This window comes from Aedes aegypti, chromosome 1 (assembly GCF_002204515.2).
Source record: "Aedes aegypti strain LVP_AGWG chromosome 1, AaegL5.0 Primary Assembly, whole genome shotgun sequence".
In the NCBI taxonomy this organism is placed as follows: domain Eukaryota; kingdom Metazoa; phylum Arthropoda; class Insecta; order Diptera; family Culicidae; genus Aedes; species Aedes aegypti.
In genome coordinates this window covers 194,872,700-194,892,848 of record NC_035107.1, presented here as the reverse complement: position 1 = coordinate 194,892,848, position 20,149 = coordinate 194,872,700, and the positions used below count along the sequence as shown (strand labels likewise).

The 20,149-nt window shown below is 37.5% G+C and overlaps 1 protein-coding gene across 1 annotated transcript in view; it reads left to right on the top strand.

Moving 5' to 3' along the window:
• Positions 1-16,484, top strand: part of LOC5567790 (enolase-phosphatase E1-like) — a 39,067-nt gene extending 22,583 nt beyond the window's left edge. The window contains exons 3-7 of the mRNA XM_001657643.2: positions 3,569-3,705; positions 3,841-4,097; positions 4,266-4,588; positions 6,941-7,514; positions 13,361-16,484. Coding sequence (XP_001657693.2) covers positions 3,569-3,705; positions 3,841-4,097; positions 4,266-4,588; positions 6,941-7,514; positions 13,361-15,126 — 3,057 coding nt within the window. The 3' untranslated portion in view covers positions 15,127-16,484. The remainder of the gene's footprint in view (positions 1-3,568; positions 3,706-3,840; positions 4,098-4,265; positions 4,589-6,940; positions 7,515-13,360) is intronic.
• Positions 16,485-20,149: the final 3,665 nt, after the last annotated feature.

Here is a 20,149-nt window from a genome sequence, read left to right as displayed (position 1 = left end):
CCTATTTGTTTATTTAGTTGTTTTATACTCGTGCTCGAAACTGTACAGTCTATTACGTGGTTCATAACGTTTTAAATCTCAAAAACAACTCGTAAAAATGGCTGAATTCAAACAATCAGCAGATTGACAGGGAAAAATACGAGAAAAACCGCATGAAATATGCATTCAAAGTTTCTTTTTCAATTCTGGACAAACATTTCAAAGGGGCACATAGGTAAACATTGGCTTTGCATGACGCTGTTGAACCCAATTCAACTCGATCACGCTCACCAATACCACTATCAGGAAGAGCTAACATCAATCTTTAGTGTTGAGGAAACAGCGGAGCATGTCGTATTCGATTGCCTCCGTTTCATTGTTGTGAGGGCTCATTCACAAATTTCATAACGCTGAAGGGGGTGGGTGGGTGTCCTCATGATGTTACGGCTCATATACAATATTTAGAACATCCATACAAAAAGCGTTACGAGGGGGTGGGTGGGTGTCGAAAACGGTCATTTTTAGCGTTATGAAATATGTGAATAAACCCTGAGAGGTCGCATGCTCACTACATGCGGAGGGGACACGTCCCCCGACAATATAATAGAGAGAATGTGTGCGGATGCCGAGTGCTGGAATGCAGTAAATACGGCTGTCACTCATATTATGTCTTGAGAGCTGTCACTCATATTAGAGGTCTTGAGCTTTTTAGAAACGTTGCTGTTGAGCCCTTTTTAGCCCGCTCAAGCAACCTAACACCACTACCATAAAGATTGATGTTAGCTCTTCCTGATAGTGGTATTGGTGAGCGTGATCGAGTTGAATTGGGTTCAACAGTGTCTTGCAAAGCCAATGTTTACTAATGTTTAGTGATCCTATATAGAGAGATAAGCGGAAGTAAAATGGAATGATTTGGCAACCGACCAGCAGTGCTGATTTTGCTCTGCAACGAGAATAATATTTTATCGCGGACATGACTTCCTCATTGCTAAAAAGTGTATTTTGTTTCGTTATACATCTTTGAGCTACATATCCATACTAATAAACAGCCGAAAAAATCAATAACTAAAAATCGCATTGACGAAAATTTTAAAAAGAAAAATATTTCATATTTTTGCTTCATGCAAAATTACTTTTACCAAAATAATTTCAAGCGGATTACATTACTCTTCAAGAAAAGTTCAAAACAAACATAACGCATGTTCGTTTGGCTCACACTTTGACAGGTCTCGCTGCTCGATTGGCTCACACTTTGACAGAAATGTCAGCTTCCGCGAATCTCTCTTATAAAGGATTACTACTAATGTTTATGTGCCCTTTTGAATGTTTGTCCAGAATTTTGCTAAGAGGTCCATGACTGCCTGACAACTATTACTTAGGATCAGGCATTGCAGAATTCGCTCTCATTTGATTTTAAAGCACGATCAAGGCAAGCAAAGAAAAACATCTCATCTGTTGCGGTCCATTTTTCTTGCTTTGTTTACCGTTGGGGATAGATGTTTTACTTTACTGGCCTGTTAAACAATCCCCGAATATCTGATAGCAATAGTTTCCCCCGGGTTTGGAGCTTGTTCAGAGGGTTTTTATCACGCACATTGCACTGCTATTCCCCCGATCTGATCAAAGTTGTAGCAGTATACGATAAACAATCTCTCATAATGTGCTGCATATTATGATAGTTAATCAGGATTCAATCCCTGCTTAAGATCATGGGTAACTTTGTATAAGTTGGTAGAAAAACAATGAATTGGCTGGTAGGGTTTCCTTACAATTTTTACCGATTTCATGTGTAATGGTTTGTAGATTTCTAGTGGAAAGATATTGAACAAATTTAAAAGAGATCTTATAGAACATCATTAGGATCTTTGAAAAACTTTTAGAAGAATACTTCTGGATTCCCGGTAAGGTATTTGTTAAGACATTTCATGGATTTAGATTCGTAGAGGTTAGCGAAAAGCTGATCAAAAAAGACATCTGACATATTTCCTACATGGTTTCCTACTGAAATTCAGGGCTGATTCATTCAAAAATCCGTTTCCGGATTTCTGGAGTTACTGATAATACGGATTACTAGTCTTGATTTTTGACAAAGTTCTAATGAGGCCCTTGCAGAGATTTTGTATGGATTTTTGGGGATTTACAGCATTTTTTCAAATCTTACCCAACAAATTTCTTTGATGGATGAATAAATGGAAAATTCCTTCAGATATCTAGGGCAATTTTTTCATTAGCTCTTGACATTCTTTACAAAATGTTTGATGAATCCCTTGGAAAATGCTTTAGGTATCTGGGTTTTTATCAGAAACACTAGCCAGCTTTATATGAGAACAAATTGAATGTTTGTGACAACATATCGCTTCTGTTGAAAAGATGTCTCCTTGGATTCATCAAGAGGTTCACCAGGTCAAGAATTTCCCCAGCAATCAAATAAAATACACAATATTGATAAATATTCTTGAAAAAAATCAAGTCGCAGGTTAATTTTGCTCTAATGTTGATGTAGCTGTGAAACTCAGAGGGAAATATTATGCACTCTGTCTCAAGAAAGACCAATTATCTGGGTAAAAAAAAATCCAATTGAGTAATATTTCCATATGCATTTTGATGCGTCTGGAAAGCGTGTGTAAGTTCCATTGAGGAAAACAAAAACGAACTTTGTATGATGAGCGCATGCAAGTGTTCGTGTGTTCAAATGTCACTAAGCTCTATTGAAAAACTGGATTTTAAATGGACATCCTGGTTTCAGTTAGGCCCCTCCAGTTTGGCCCTTTTGCAAACTTTGTTACAGTTAGGCTTTTTCGGACTTTGCTAATTTTATTGCTTATCCCGCACTTTTATTCGTGCTTTCCCTATCGTTTGTCTCATTCTAACAATTATCATCAAAACACAAAATCTCGAGTTTTAGAGAACCGATGATCGCTTATTTCGATACGTGGACAATTTCTTCCCAAAAATGGCTAAGAAAATCACATTTCTTTGATGGCAGTACGCAGTTGAGAAGAAATGTCATTTCAAATCGAGATTCTTTGTAGAAAATATCTTGACTCATCCAGTAAAAAATAATTAAATTTTTAGATTATATGAAATAATTTTACAACCTAAAATAGGGAGCTCATTTCACTCCATCGATAAAAAATCGACTCAAAAAATGACTTGTTTTTTTAAATATCTCATTCATTCGGGAATTTTATAAGACAACGGAAATCATACAGATCTAGTGTATTGATCTAAGAAATGTTGAAAATCATGCAAAAATCCAAACAAGAACAAGTGTAGCTATTTTTAACAATCTAAAGGCTGTTGATTTACAATCAAAACTTTTTCTACGTTTTGGTAAGTTTAAACAATTATCAACAACTTTTGTTCAAGCAAATTTTGTTCCAAGCATTTTTTCTCATCTAAAACATTGAAAGAAGTGGTGGGTGGAAAGGGGTTAAGGTCGAGGTTATTTAACGCATGTCGAATTCAAATCAAGAAACTGATGTTAATAAACGTATTTTTTTTAAACAAAACAAGGCACGCTTTCTTTGCGACTGCCGACGTAAAACTATGTTTTTTTTTAAACTAAAGTTTTTTTTCTGTTTTGTAGGACTCCGAAGACATCATCCCAGACGTTGTCAAGAACGTTGAATGGCAAATGTCCCAGGACCGTAAGACCGGTGCGCTGAAAACTTTGCAGGGTCTGGTCTGGGCCAAGGGCTACAAAGATGGAACTATCAAGGGACAGTAAGTTATCGTCATTATTTTCTCTACTCGTTTGCACTATTGTGCATGATATTGTTGTTAACATTATTATTATGGGAATAACGTACGCCGACTAAGAGTCTCAAAATTCAAACATTAAAATTTAACTCCGTTTAGCGTCTACGAAGATGTCAAGAAAGCCTTGGAACAGTGGAACGAGAGTGGTCGCAAAGTCTACATCTATTCGAGCGGAAGCGTCGACGCACAGAAACTGCTTTTTGAGCACAGCGAACAGGGCGATCTGATCAAATATGTTGCTGGGTATTACGATACCAAAATCGGCGCCAAGCAGGAAAAGAACAGCTACGAAGCCATCCTGAAGAACATCGAGGCCACCGGCGAAGAAGCTCTCTTTTTGACCGACGTTGTAGCCGGTAAGTTAGTTGTGTTACGTTTGTATAACAGCTGATTCTAGCATTATGGCACATCAATCTTCCAAGAGGTTTTTGAATGTTGAGTTGGGTTCAAGTATTGATCAGTTATTAGAAGATTATAATTTGAATTGTTTGTTTTTGCTTTTATCATTTTTTTTTTTCCAACAGAGGCCAAGGCTGCCAAGGACGCTGGTTTGAATGTGGTTGTCCTGGACAGACCCGGCAATGCCGAGTTGTCCGAGGAAGATCGCAAAGAATTCACCGTCATCTCATCCTTCACCGATCTCCCAATCGAATCGGTTAAATCGACCGAAACCGAAAATGGCGCCGAAAAGGAAACGGTAACCGAATCCACGGAGAAGGTTGCCGACGAATCGGAAAAAGAAACCGAAACGGAAACCGCTGCCGCCGAAACCGAAAATGGTGCCGAAGCGGAAAACGGAGCCAGCAAGCGCAAAATTGACGAAACTGCCCAAGACGACGAAGCTCAGGTATATCCTAATAAGCGTTAATAACCATACCTTTTTCTTTCCATTTTTCTATCACACACATACACATTTACAAACACACTGACGAAATCGTAATCATACGCAAGAAAAATGAAAGGATAGACAAACACACAAGCACACACATAATCTTAACTGATAATGTATGTGGTACTAGTAATTTTACTACATTAGCTGGTAAAGATATCTGAGAAAGTTTTGACATAGTTAATTCGGTAATCAGAAAGTGAACTTTTAGTAGCAGAGTAAGATCCCCCATACAACATGAATCATCTCTATAGAAAATAAGACGCTGAAAAACATTTGACGTTGAACTGGACTGAACACACAGAGAAATATATCTTGATATTCGTTTTTGAGTGTCAATATCCAATCCACCTGATTATTATGCTTAGGTTTTTTTTCTCATGCTTATTTTTGTGATATCGAATCTTGCTACAAACCGTTTTTACAACGATCATTTTAAGAATATAACATACGATACCTGTCCAGTATCAGATTCAATACAGAAGTGAATTATTCCTACTAGAGATCAAAATTAACGTTTAGTGAAACAAAGGGGAAGTATCTCTCCCAACCTAGTACAACTACATTTAATGTTATAATTAGACGTGTGAAATGAAGAGAAACAAATAAAATAAAAGTATTGTCACTGGATAACAATAAAACCAATTACACATAAAAGCAGCAGCAATTGATTGTACTTAGTATTATACAGATTTAACAGAATGATGTTACTAGAACCTAATTCGGTAATGTTCACTCTGAAGAATCGTAAAGGCCAAGAAGTGAGTGTTTGGAAGCCTTTTGAAAGTATTTGTTCACTCCTGGATCATTTGAAACAATGAAGAGAAAAGAGAAAATAAAATGAAATTTTTCGATGGATCGACCGAAGATGCTCTGCAGCTGATGCGGCATAAATAAAGTAATTAAGTTGATGCAAATATACATAAATGCATCAGCTAAAGGGCATCTCGATCGGTGCATCGGAAAAATTGTAAAACAAACTATCCAATCGGTCGTGTTTATTCAAAATTTCGGTTGCCCAATCCTCGTTCTTCTATTGTGCTACCTATATTTCACATACCTTCACGTATATCGCTTGCCATATGCACGAAACCTCTTTCGGTGTAAAGAAAAATGTCATTTGTCAAAATTTGCGGCGGAATCTTCCACATCTCTTGCGTTCTCTTTCGCTATCGATTTCGCTTTCGTGAGTGAGTACATGTCCTTCTCGTTCTGCGCTTGTATGATGAACTTTTCACCAATGAAGGCTTTGTCAAACGATGTACTTTTTGGTTCTTTATCAGTTAGCATTAATTTAGATGGAAGAAATACATATCGGAACTAAAATACCTTTTCATGATCATTCGCATGTGTACAACATCAGCCATCGGTTGCCATCACCATCATCAATGTCATATTTTGCTTTTATTTCGGGGTTTACCGCTGTCACATGTAAGATAACGAACATGATGTTGATTGTAACCTGAGAATATATTGGCTTCGATGTTTTTTGTTGGTAAGAATCCATCGGTCAGCCCAGAAAACTGCAGCTGAATGAAAAAAAATGCTTATTAGTTAAGGTTTTTTTTTGTCCAAACGAATACGCTTCGTAATCTGTTCGAATTATCAACCGAAACATGTTCCTTAAGTTTTAGATTCTGGTTTGTACTACTGCACTCAAGCATGTGAGTGGCTACTATAAACCAAAAAAGCAAATAATTCCAACAAACAATAATGATTACAAATAATACAAGACTGGATATCTAAGCTGACGCATAACTTTGTTAGACAACCTTTTGACTAGGAATCACTTCGGAGAAATGTCCATCAGAAGTCGACAAATAGTTCATAAGATTGTGTATGTTTATGGGGGATGAACCAGCTTTGCCCTAGCAAAGTCATCACAGCTGAAATACCACGGCTTGTTATTATTACATTTTCATTGAATATGACGAAAAAGCATCCGAAAGAGATATAATCATAACCAACGTTAATGTTGCCATGCCACGTTTCAGGCAATCTATTCCAAGTCCCATTTGTAAGAGCGCTCTCTTCTCCCTGTCCAATCCTCTCTCACTTCCTTCTAATTTTCCTTTCTTGCTTGTTTTCTCTCTTCTGTGGTTGGTTTTTGTCTTGGCTAAACGACAAAGGCCAAAGCCACCTTTCGTCGTTTCTGATAGCTTTAATAAGTCGGGACACCAACCCATCAACGCCATCTCTAGCTTAAACCCACAATCAGTGGGCAGTATTGTAATTTTAATTTATTATTTTCATCAAGTTTTAATCGATCGTTTAGTAATGAGTTGTTTTTTCTCGTAAATTTTGAAATAGCGTCCCTCGAAGGTCGTCAAGGTTGACCAAAATGGAGACAGCCCTGCTGTTGATGGTGCTAAGCAAAATGGTGACTCAGCGGAGGAGCCAGCTACTCTTTCGGAAACCAACGGCAAGTCAACTGGTGAAGACGCGATGGACGTTGATGCTGAAATGACCGATGTTGAGTCGTCGTCAACTACCAAGGCAGCTGAAGCAGGAACTGGGAAAGTAACGGAAAAGACTGAAACTGAAGAATCTCCCAAGGAGAAGGAAACTGAGATGGAAGCAGAGGCGGAAGTCAGTAAGACTGATGAGAAAGAAGATACCAAACAGCAGGGAGAGTCGGTAACGGATGGGGAGGACAAAAAGGGGGATGTAATCAACAAAAATGCTGAAGATGACATTAAGGTAGAAGAGGAGAAGAACAAGGAGGAAGAATCGGCACCGCCAACTAAGAAGGCCAAGATCGAAGAGGACAAAATGGACGTGGACGAGGAGGACAGTGCTGTTATTGAAAAGAAGGCAGATAATGTGGACGAGAAACCCGTTGAGTCCACCACTGATGAGGTCGCAAAAAAAGAAGAAAACTTAGGTGAGAAAGTTCTTGGAGTTAGGCATTTTAGGTTGATATTAGATGGTTGTCTGCCTGATTGAAGGCACAAATAGCCGTAGCGATAAACGCGGTTTTTCAGAAAGATGCATGCTGAGGGACGTGGGTTTCAATGACGCCTGTTGAAGATTTTTTTTCGGATTGGAAATATTCTCCACTTCTCTGGGCATAGAGCATATATTTGCGCTAGCCACATGAATGCGAATTCAAAAATGATCAATATGCAAGGAAAGATTTTCGTTAATAATACCTGTGGAATTGCATGTAAGAATACTAGGGTATTTATGTATTTTCGACAGAGCATTAGGGTAAGTGTTCCCTTAGTTGTGGGTGTTCCTATAGTTGCAGTAGTGCCGTTTTCACTGATTTTATTACATTAACCATAGAACCGACACTGCCAATCGACGTACTGGCTTGTTGATACACGGAATAGTTGAAAAGAGCGTTCAAATTGCTTTAAAACTGATGAACTATCACTAAAATTGCTAAAACTTTACTTTCTTGTACTAATAGTTGCGGTTAAGTGTTCCTATAGTGGAGGATCCCATTTGAAAACAAAGGATACCGCAACTATAGGAACACAATTTAAAAATATACCGCAACTAAAGGAACAGTGTACCAATAGTGGAGGTATTATTTTTCACTGATATGCCGTGGATTACTGCGATCAAATAAATTTTCTCATTATTGTCAATGGTCGTTACTTCCCGTTACAACATTAACATGTACATTAATTGCGCATCTTGAATTTGGACGTTTAAATGAAGTTCAATCGTGCGTAGTACCTCCACTATTGGTACATCTACCCTACACGTATACAATTCAAGACCAACAATTGAAAAGGCCTCAAGTCCAAAATGTAAACAAATCGGTTTTCTGCTGATTTCAGTGTATAAGAGCCTATCCTTACTAAAACATACAATAGTCATTTAAAAATATGCATAAAAGTTGAAAAAATAACATTTTTCTAAAAGGCCCCATCTCATTTTCCGCTAACCAGGATATTCATCGCAAATGCGGCCTTTTCTCAAAAAGGCCTCATTTCTATATCTGACGGAAACCGAGTTGAGGCCTGTTAAATAAACATCAAAATTGCAATGTAGATTGCGAAAAACGTTCCAAATTCACTAAGTAGATGCAGGTTATACTACGGAACGACTGCTCCTTGTATTATTTTACACAGTGGTTGTCTAAACGGCGAACATTATCAAGTTTTCCGTCGGGTTCCGGTAGACTGATGTATTTTGTATCATACTACCAAATAATACCTGTGTCAGCCTGTCTGTATTTCACAACTTATCAACAAAAACACGATTTGGTTTCAATTGCATGAAAAATAACGTTCAATTGCAATATTATTTCAATTGAACCAATATTTCCATACATTTTCTCGACGACGAACTCGCGTACCACATACATAATGTTCATGGATGACGAAGGGTTCAATCAATCACACATTTATACGACCGCACGAATCTTCTCTTGCTGTAGGGATCTCCATGTACTTTACTTCACCACTTAACACTCTTCTACACTTCAAATTTCTAATTTCATCATCAATTTTGAATGATTTTCAAAAGGCCACATCAGAAGATGATGAAAAAACAAGCCACAACTAGAAGGCCTCAACACATGTTAGAGTAAACAAAGGCGTCAACTCACAGGCCTCATCAGCGTCGGCCGGCGTCTATGGGCACAAATGAAAAGGGCTGCACAGCTTTTGGTGAAATAAAAGCCTCATTTCCTTTGACTCATTTTTTTAGCGGGATTTTTTGCTAAAATGATAGTAATGAATATTCATAGCTATAAATCAGTTTATCCATCGACTTTCGGGATGATAAAATAACATACAATGCTTAAATTCATAATTTAAATTTGATTTATTGTTTGACAAAACAAGATTGCATTTTTCTCATTGTTTACTTTTTTGAGATGAGGCCTTTTGAATTGTTAGTCTTGAATTTTGTCACTAGGAGAGACGAAATTGGGCATCTAAGAGAGATGAAGGAGATGCAGAGTTGTGAAGGAGAACGTGGGATCGTGACGGAATTTCGGAGTCTAGCGTATTGGGAGTCGTGCGAACGAAGTTCACCAAATCCATTTAATTATTTTTTCACAATAGGGTAACGACTGTTTATTTCGTTCATAACCGCTAACAGTTGGCGCCAGCGGCAAAAAGTACATACAACAACCTTTCGAACATTCTGTTTCTTCCACTGGCCGCCGTGCGACGACACTGTTGTTTGTATCCCTCTCACTGATCGCGCTACGCTGGATTCTCAAATTTCTCAAACTTTCAACACAAGCGCATGGAAGAATGGTAGTCGGAGAACTGTCAAAACGTATGGAAAATAATGAAAATCGTAAATTGCTTGCAATTAGGAAACTTAACCAAAAAAGTAGTGATTAGAAATCAAGTGTAAAGTGAATACATAACTTTTTGTGTTTAGTTCATCTTCCGTGGTGCTTTCTTTGCTTTAGGATTTCGTTTTTACTACCACTGAAAAAGAGCCATCTATTGCCTTTTCAGTTTTGAATATCACCCTATTTCACATCTTGATTTGTCCAGGTTGACTCTTGTCTTTTTTTTCACTTTCACTTAATTTTGTTGTAAGTGATCAAAATATATACGCGTAACGGTCTGTCCAAAATACTTTGATTATCCAAAGTTTTGATTTAGGTTATGTCTCAGTTGGAACGTAACGCTAGCAAGAAGACGATATGGAATTCTTTTCAAATCACAATAGGGGAAAGTGGGGCAGTTTGGCCACCTTAAGGAACAGTCGATAAAAGTGCTGAAAATATTATGAATTTTTCGAATGTTTGTATGATTCCAACAATTTTTAGATGAATGCACTAGATCCGCATGATTTCCTTTGTCTTATAAAATTCACGGATGAATAATTGATTTTTCAAAATTTCTCATTTTTCGAGTCGATTTTTTACTGATGGGGTGATATGAGCACCCCATTTTTGACTGCAAAATAATCTCATGTAATCTAAAAATTGAATTATTTTGTTACCACAATTGAAAGTTATTAGTATTTATAAATACTCCGTGCAGGAAGATATATTTTTTTTAAACATTCTAACAGTCAAACATCATAATTCTGAAATGATGAAATTTAAAAGTGTCATTCGGGGCGATATGGGCAGTTTTTTCGAACATCATTTATTTATTTTTATTTGAGTTTTGAACATTGACTTATAACATGCCTATTGCTTTATTTCCTCATCAGCTTTAGGGTTGCATGTTATTTCAGATGAAATTTAAAGAATTTATGCAGTTTTAAGGGGGTGCTCATTCCACCCCATTGGCCAAACCACCCCGTCTACCCCTATTACAGTTCTTAAGGTGAAGATGAAACGAAGCCAAACCTCAAATTTTCAATAGCACAATTCTGGAGAACCAAACATCCGTTTAAGCTAAAAACTTAATCGATTGGTCATTAGCTGGTGGTCGGTGACCAATCGATTAAGTTTTCAGCTCAAACGGGTGTTCGGTTCTCCAGATTTGTGCTATTGAAAATTTGAAGTTTTGCTTCAATTCATCTTCACCTTAAGTAGGTATCACCCAAGTAACACCAAGCATTATAACATTGCACGTATTCTACTGCATATCAACAATACTGATGCGACATTGCTTTTATTCGACGAATTACAAGAGCTGTAAAGCAAAAGAGCATTAACGCTATATTTCAAATGTATCAATGCACTAATATTACTTTATGAATTGATTGGTTGCTTTATAAACATTATTGCATTAGTTCGACTGTATCAGGGCCTTTTTCCGCTTTTTCCACTTTCAAACTACTTTAATGGTAGGCTTACGGCAATGCAGCTGCTTTATATAAGCAATGATATAATGCTCCATGGTTACTTGGGCATAAATTAAACTTAACCTTACCTTTTTTGGGGTTTTATCAAACATTTATACCACCCATTTGACTAGCTTTGGCTGCTGGTACCAGAACCTTTTCCAAATGACATATCTCGCATAACTTGTGATCTCGTCCTAAAAGTCATTGGTTACCGAGTGTGTACTAGCCTGGGACACGGTTATATGGAAAATTTAGATTCTCGCTCCAGTCCACTTTTTGGATTGCATTTAGGTCTCATAACAACTGTGCAAAATTTCAGCTCGATCGGAGAAACTATATTTTAACGCCAGCCGTTCAAAGTTTGCATGGGATTTACTATGGGAAAACTTAGTTTTGCAAAGAAAAATCGCCAGAGGTCGCCCATTGAACTCTATAAAAATTCTGAACACAGATCTCGATAGGTATTTCTGCGATGAACAACATTGTCAAAGACCGCAAAGCAATATCCGATGTTTGTGAAAAAAGTTATTAAGCATGGACTATTCGGAAATTTTGCTCGATTTTGTTATTATTGTTATTCCTATACGTGTTAATCAACGTCGCGTTGCCAATAGGTTTTCATTGAATAACTTTTTCCACAAGTGTCGGATTGTTTCGCGGTCTTCGGCAATATTCTTTATCGTAAAAATACCTATCGAGGTCTGTGTTCAGAATTTTTATAGAGATCAATGGGCGACCTCTGGCGATTTTTCTTTGCAAAAGTAAGTTTTCCCATAGTAAATCCCATACAAACTTTGAACGGCTGGCGCTAAAATATAGTTTCTCCGATCGAGCTGAAATTTTGCACAGTTGTTATGGGACCTAAATGCAATCCAAAAAGTGGACTGGAGCGAGAATCTAAATTTTGTCCCACACTAGTGAGTAGCTCCTTGTTTCTAAACAAATTAGGTAATAAACCAAGATAAAAAAACTATCACAACTGGGAGATAGAGGAGGATCTCCTCTTCATTGTAGCATTGTTGAATAACGTGCAAATCCATTAATTTGTTTAGTAATATCGAGCTACACATTCGGTTACCAATTGCTTTTAGGACGAGATCATAAGTTGTGCGAGATATAAATGGAATGTGATAAGACTTATTAGATTTGGATTGAATGTTGTAGACATAACGCACAATGAAACAATTTCGGAAAAACCCGTTCAATATCTTCAATGTGAAGATGAATCGAAGCCACACCTACAGTCTTCAAGCGCACAAATCTTGAGAACTAGACATCCATTGAAGGCTAAAAACTTGATCGATTGGTACTTGTGATGACCAATCGATCAAGTTTTCAGCTCGAATTGCTTTCTGGTTAACGTTTAGCGCTCCGTCATCGCATTGACATTTTGTGTCTATGAACCACCAATCGGCTGATAAGCCGTAACATGGACAACAACCATGAGCCTCTGTACGTGCTATAAATTCTTTTGTTCTTTTGACTTTTACTGTGCGCCGTGTGTTGGTGCTCTCTCGCTCTATCTCACGGGCAACTTGAAAACATGACGCACATTAAAAGTCAAACGTTTTATAGCATGCATAGGCTCATAGTTGTGTAAATAATAAGTTTGTTTTGTATTTTAACGTCAATACTTTAACAGTGCAGCAGCTAATAAAATACAGACGCATAGAAATACAGAATTGTTTAGTTGTCAAAGAAAGCTTTCTGTTAACAGAACTGTGGATGCGCTTTTATGAACATTAAGCTGCAAACCAGACATTGTTTCAGTTGTGATCTAACGTGAGAAAGACTAGAAAAATATGACTTTCATAAGCATTTTATAATAGATTCATTAGCCGATAACGACATTGTGTGACAATAGTTCTGATCATCCACTTTTTTACCGTGCATCATCCAAGGGATTTACTGCAAAGGGGCGACCATCAATATGTATCGCTACAAAACTACACATAATTATTCATGTGTCGATTCTTCAATAATCAATTATTCATTTCAACATTTTAGTGGAAACCCCTGTAGACACTGCCAAACCTGAAGTAACCACATCAGAAATCGCAGTTACGGATGAAACCAAGGAAGCACCATCGGATGCAGCCAAGGAAGAATCCGTAACAAGTACTAGCAAGACTGAAGAAGAGAAATCTGACGATCTTGTACCAACTACAACTTCAGAACAAACAGTAGAAAAGTCATCTGCGGAAAAGACTGAATCCAAGAGCGAAGAGGAAACTGATAGCGGAACGAGTGAAAAGAAGGTGGAAGATAAATCGGCTAACAACAAGGAAGAACAGAAAGAACCAAAGGAATCCGTAGTTGCTGAAAAGAAAGAAGGAGAAATAAAGGTCAAAACAGCGGATGAGGAAACAAAATCGATGGAAACCGACGAGGTAACTGTTGAGAAATCGAATACAAAGGAAGTCAAGGATGATAACGAACAGAAACCAGATTCTAAAGCTGACCAAGATTTCAATGCAAAGGAAGCAGCTAAGGAGACAGTTTCTGAGGAATTGGAAGTCAAAGCAGATGCCATTGTACCGGCTGATGAGTCAAAGCCAAAAGCACAAAACGACGAAACAAAAGAGAAGGTAACAAAGGCCGAAGAAGTGACGAAGACTGCGGAAACGAAAACAGAAGAAGAAGAAGCTAAGAAAACAGAAGAAGATGCCAAGAAAACAGAAGAAGATGCCAAGAAAACAGAAAAAGAAGTCAAGAAAACCGATGAAGAAATGCCAACTGAAGAAATCAAGATGAAGGATGAACCAACGGTACCGGAAAAATCCAAATCGGTTGATGAACCAATGGCAACGGAAGAATCTGTTGCAACAAAAGAGGAAACTCTGGCTGAAGAAACATCTGCAACGACAGAGGCACAGGCCACGAAAGAAGACGAAAAACCGGTAGATACGAAAACTAATGAAAATGACAAGACAACGCCAGAGGTTAAAGCAACAGAAGAAAAAACAGATGATGCCAAGTCGACTGAAGAAGATAAGGAAATGAAAGAAGCAAACTCTGCAGAAGAATCTGTAGAAACAAAAGAGAAGAAGACTGAAGAAACGCATACAACAGATGAAGATAAGCCGAAAGAATCTGATGTTGCCAAACCAGACGTTGCTGAGAAGCAAGAAGAGAAAATGGAAACCTCGGAACAAGTCGACGAAACTAAAGGCGTCGAAGCAACTACGGCTGGTCCGGTAGAAGAAGTTGCTGTTGAAGCCACGGAAGAAGACGTTGCCATGGAAGCCGAATCATCTGACGCTGTCAAGGAAGAAACCAAAACAGAAGAACCCAAATCAAAAGTAGATAAGCTTGACTCAGAAGTCATGGAAGTGGATTCTGCTTCCACCAGTCAAAACGAAGCCAAGAATGAATCCGTCAAACCCGCTGAAACCGCAGCAGTAGAAGAAAGTAAAACAGAATCAGATGTGGTGTCGACCACCAGCACCGATGAAGTGAAAGAAAATGGAACGTCCGAAAAAGTCAACACCAAGGAAGAATCGCGTGTTCCAGAGAATGGAGAAGCAGATTCCAAAGTAACGACGAATGGTAATCACGACGAAAAAGCCGATAGCGACAAGGAAAACGACACATCCGCCAGTAATATTGAGGAAGCGAGTTCAGCAACCACCACCACTACAAACGGTACTAGCACTGAGAGTGACAGCAGTTCCACCACCCCCTCGTCCGAGACGGTAGCGGAAATCAAATCGAAGAAAGCGACTGATGCAGTCGCAGATTCAGCGACACCTTCGGTTGAAACCGAATCGTAAATCGTTTGATTTTTAGATTGTACACCTTTTCGGTTAATAAGTAGGTAAAAAGTGCGTATCGATGCTCCCCCAACGAGCAGGAGACGACATTCGACATGCTTAAGAAATTTTTATATAAATATTTATATTAGCAGGACATACAACAAAACTCAAAACTTTTCTAATGCTCCAGCAAATATTCGTTTCTGTTTTCGTTGTCTCTGTATTCATTAGTATTGAGAATTTTCGAACTACTAAGTGATTAACCAAGAGAAAAACATCTACTCAATGTCATCCTAAATGGAACGAATATAGACATACATTGCCGTACACTAACACTCAGAATATATGCAACTGTCTCAACACAATAGTCGTTAAGGCTAATAGAATCAGTCTTAGTTCTTGACCATGTGAAAAATGAACAATGTGTGACTATCTAGTTGTGATGTTGTTTTTTTGTATTGAAAGTACCGTTTTGTAATTACTATATTTTTACCAAATAAAAAGTGCATTTGCCAACTAAGACTATATTGGAAGCTTTGACAAGCATACAAGGAACGTGATTGATCGTTTTGCATATCGGTTGATACCGACTTTCCAAAAGCACAAGGAAACACTTCACTGCATTTATACACGTCTTCCCACGGAACGGAGCACAAGGCACAACCGAAAAAGACTAACCAGAAACATAGTTCCTCAAACTAGTAATAGAGACTAACTGAGAAGTAGTTTGTTCTTGATTATGGAAGACGACCACGACGACCGATGATCGTGTTCATCAATCTGAATCAGTTTCCTTGTATGCTCACACATTCTGAATGCAAGCAACCAATCACATCCAACGGATAGACTGCCAAACAATTATTGTTAGTTCAACATGATCCTCCTTCCGCATCCTGCAGAATTTTCTATATAAATAAAATGAACGGTTCAGTATTATCTTGTCGCTTCCTGATACAACACATACTGCAACTAATTTACTGGTCAGTTTGTTCTAGCGTGAGATACCTTCGAGATGCGTCAAATGTGAAACATGAAGGCACTCTCATTTTCATTGTTTTCAATTTCTTAATGTTTTCATTATTATGTTAGAAATATAGACGGTGGAGAGAATGAGAATGCGACATATTGGTTCTCACGTAAGTATCAACACGCGTAGTTTCTTGGAAAACATTTATGTAAGCCGGGTTAAGAATTATTCATGTTTTCCATGTAAAACAAAAAAAAAGTGAAATTATGAAACTCAGCTTCAAGCGAAGTTGTATGTCAATGGTAAACATACAAAATATAAAGATATTCAAATAAAAGGGAAAGACTACATACAGAATAACGTAAGGATGGAAATAAACTAACCAATAATATTTTAGGAATTATTTAAACATCTAGGTTAGTTTTTATGAAAGAAAATGATCCTTGACACTGAGCAAGATTGGTTCACCTTTGGCATTGATGGGGGTTCAGAAGTTACCCGTCGACTCTCAAGCAATCCAGTCACTTATGACAATTGTCGAAACCTTGGTGTCATGGCCAAATGGGTTTATTCTAAAGGTGAAGTGAGATGAGTGGGCTTATTCTACAAATGGCACGAAGTGAGAGCTCTCGTTTCACATCACTCGTAGAATAAAGCCCAGAGAAAACTCGGTCTCGGGGTGACAAAGCTCGACTTAACATTTCTAGTCAAATCGACTACAGACAAAAAAAAAAAATATAAAAATATTGATGGGACCATCGAATAGGGAGGTGTCGAGTTACAGAACACAAAACCAGTGCAACTGCGATATCCAAGGGACCATCGAGGTAACCATGAAAACCAACTTTTACTATGTTTCTCTAACTCGATATAAAGATATGAAATATCGAATAAGGGAGATGTCCACGTGGTTTATTACAATACTGGGACTGGTAATAGTAGTGAGATTGAATTTCGCTAATCTCACGTGGCGTTCCTCACAGCGTTTATATCATCAAGTAGTTGGGTGCATGAATTTTCTAAATCTTTATGTAGTGTCATCAGGCTGTAAATGCGGGACATCGACCAATGCACGAGTTTACTAATTTGACGTTTGAGTGGTGCTGAATTCATGGTCACATAAATAACACGGCACTTCTAAAACGTCAAATAGTGAACCCGTGCATAAGTCCCATATGCACGAGTTGACGTTTTAGCGATGCCAAATTCACTTGTTCCACGACGGCTCCGCTCAAACGTCAGATAATGAACTCATGCATTTGTCCTGTCCATGGACAGGGTGTCTACTACCTGGAAAAACCTGGAATTTTCAGGGAATTTTATTCAACCTGGAATTCTCAGGGAATTTAGACTTCACTCAGGAAAATTATTTTGAAACAGTAATAGATGGTAGAATATGTGGTTTTTGTGACAAAAAATCTCCTCAATCATAAATTTTGTCGGCTGCGCCGCTATCAAAACGCCGAACATGTCAGTCCTTTTAACGATTTTTAATTAATCAGTATAAAACATGTTTAGACAAGGATTCAGAACTTAAGGTTGCTAAATTGGCAAAGGGGCAAGTACAGTTCCAGTTGGGTGTCGTTCATGAGCAGTTACTAAGCTGAAAACTTAAAAAAATACAAAATTGTTTTTTTCGCCTATTATACAAAATAAATAAACATCTTGTGCAAAATTCTAGAGGCTTCAGAGAAACCTACAAAATCTATTATTCCACAACCTTTAAAGGTATTTTTCTCATATATTCAGAATGCTTCAGGATTTCTAGTAATTTCTCCAGTGATTTCTTTTTGAATACTTTCATAAATTTCTTCAGGGATGCTACCTGCGATTTTTCAATAGATGCTTAGAGGAATTTCTTCAGGATTTGATCCAAAAATCTTAGAGCGCTCTAACAATTCCACAAAAGTTTATTCGTTTCTACACTTTTCCAGGCATTTACATAAGGATTTTTTAAATATTTATCCTCGATTACTTTCAGTAATTGCTCAAAAAATGCTTCAGGCGTTGTTCGATGATGTCTATTATAAACTTTTCAAAGAACTCTTCGATAAATTTGTTTCTAGGATTCATCATAAAGTTCCTTCAGAAGTTTCTCTTGGAATGTCTCCAGCATATCATCAACATATTCCGGTTCAAACATTCCTTTGATATTTTTTCTGTAAAATCTCCCAATCTCCATAGATTTTTTAAAACTTTATTCAAGGTTCAGGGATTCGGTCCAAACACTTCAATAATTTTCATCAAAACGTCTTGTAGAACATTATTTGGAGATAATATTTGTTTATATTTTTTCGGAGGAACTTCATCAAACATTTAGGAGGTCTTTCAGAGATCCTCGAAAGAATTCAAGGAAGTCGTACTTAGAACTCACTCAAAATTACTCCATGATTTTCTTTCAAAATTTCACGCAGATTTTTTTTTCCAAAACAATCTAAAAATTTTGCTTGAAATTTTGATAAATGACTAAAAATATATAAAGAATTCAATGAAAATTATTCAAATAGTAAATTGGAGGAATTACTGTATTAGTTTTTGAAGATAATCTAAATGGAAATGCTGGAGGAAGTCCTAGCGAAATTAAAGAAATAATTTTTGGATGGATGATTCCTGATTTGGTTACCTTATAAAAAATCCAGATTGAATTAATGAAGGTATATAACATTTGTTTTTTTTTTTGGAATAATTATTTAGAAACAAACTCCTGAAGAGATCTGCGGAGTAATACGTGAAAGAGATCTATAGTAAATCAAGCTGTTATACTGGTAATGTCATAAGAAATTCCAAAAAGGCCCTTAGAATTATACAAAGAAAAATGTCTGTCCAATGTAGCAATCAAACTCTCATTTCGTGCCTCCTGTTAAGTATCTCTTATTATCCATAATATATGTATGGTCTCGTTTTTTTGACTAGAAGTGTCTAAAGTAATTATTTCTAATACGATCATACTATCAGCCTTAATTTCCCCAGAGAAAAAAATGCAAAACGCTCTCCAGAAAAATATTGTGGGTACGTCAATGAAGTCCATACAGGGTGTCCGCAAATTATCCGTACAAACTTTGAAGACATGGCTCGATACAATCAAGCATAATACAGGGTGTTTGGTTCCATGTTTTTAATAATTTGAGGGTCGATAGGTCTCCATGAGAAATGAAAAAGTGCCCATGGAACATAGGGTCGCAAATCACTGCTAAGTGAGTTATTAACGATTTTAGGATTTTGAACTTGGTCATCTTTGAAACCTCATATCTAATTAACTATGCGTCATACATTTAATCTCAGCACATGAATCGAAAGCTTATGATCTAATCTATCTTAGTTTCTTGGACGTGAATTTTGTAGAAAATGATTCAAAGGCTCAAATTACAAAAAGTTTGCAAAAAGTGACGGAAAAATCAGCATTTTTCGACGTATTTTCATGAATTTTTATTAAAATTATCGTAATTAATGTTAATAAAGTTCTTCTACAAAATATGCATTAACTTATTAGCTGCCAAAGTGTCTTCGAGAGCAAAAGTGTATCTCTTGTAGATTCGTCACAATATCATGTTGAAAGTTGTGCTTCAAACAGCAAAAAAATCAAAAAAATTGACGGCTGTTTACCCTATTCGTTCGTCCGTTCGTGTGTTGCTGCCTCCGCGTGTGAATGAAGTGCTCGGAGACAACAGATGTCGGTCGGGCCGAAGCGAAGGGGAAATGAAATCGCTTCGCAACATGCGCCATTTTCTCTTCGCTGCGGCGTTTGGTTTGCAAACAGTCTCATAAATAGATTTAGTGCGGTCGCCGCACGACCATCGCAGAAGCGAAAGTGTGTCATAAAGACTGATCCTTTTAAATTCTTCGCACTAGTAGCTGAGCTACGGTGCAGAGCAGATGGGGGGTGCGCTTGCGCGTGTAGCGAGAACTCAATTTATGCATTTCTCGCCTATGACGTTGAACTTTTGATGCATTTTGAAGGGTTTTAGGTAGTCTATTAATTACATAGAGGTGGACAAGGGAGAGTAGAATTTATGACGTGCCATGTCATGCCATGTCGCCGTTGTAAAAGTACAACATTACCAAGTAAACCTCGCC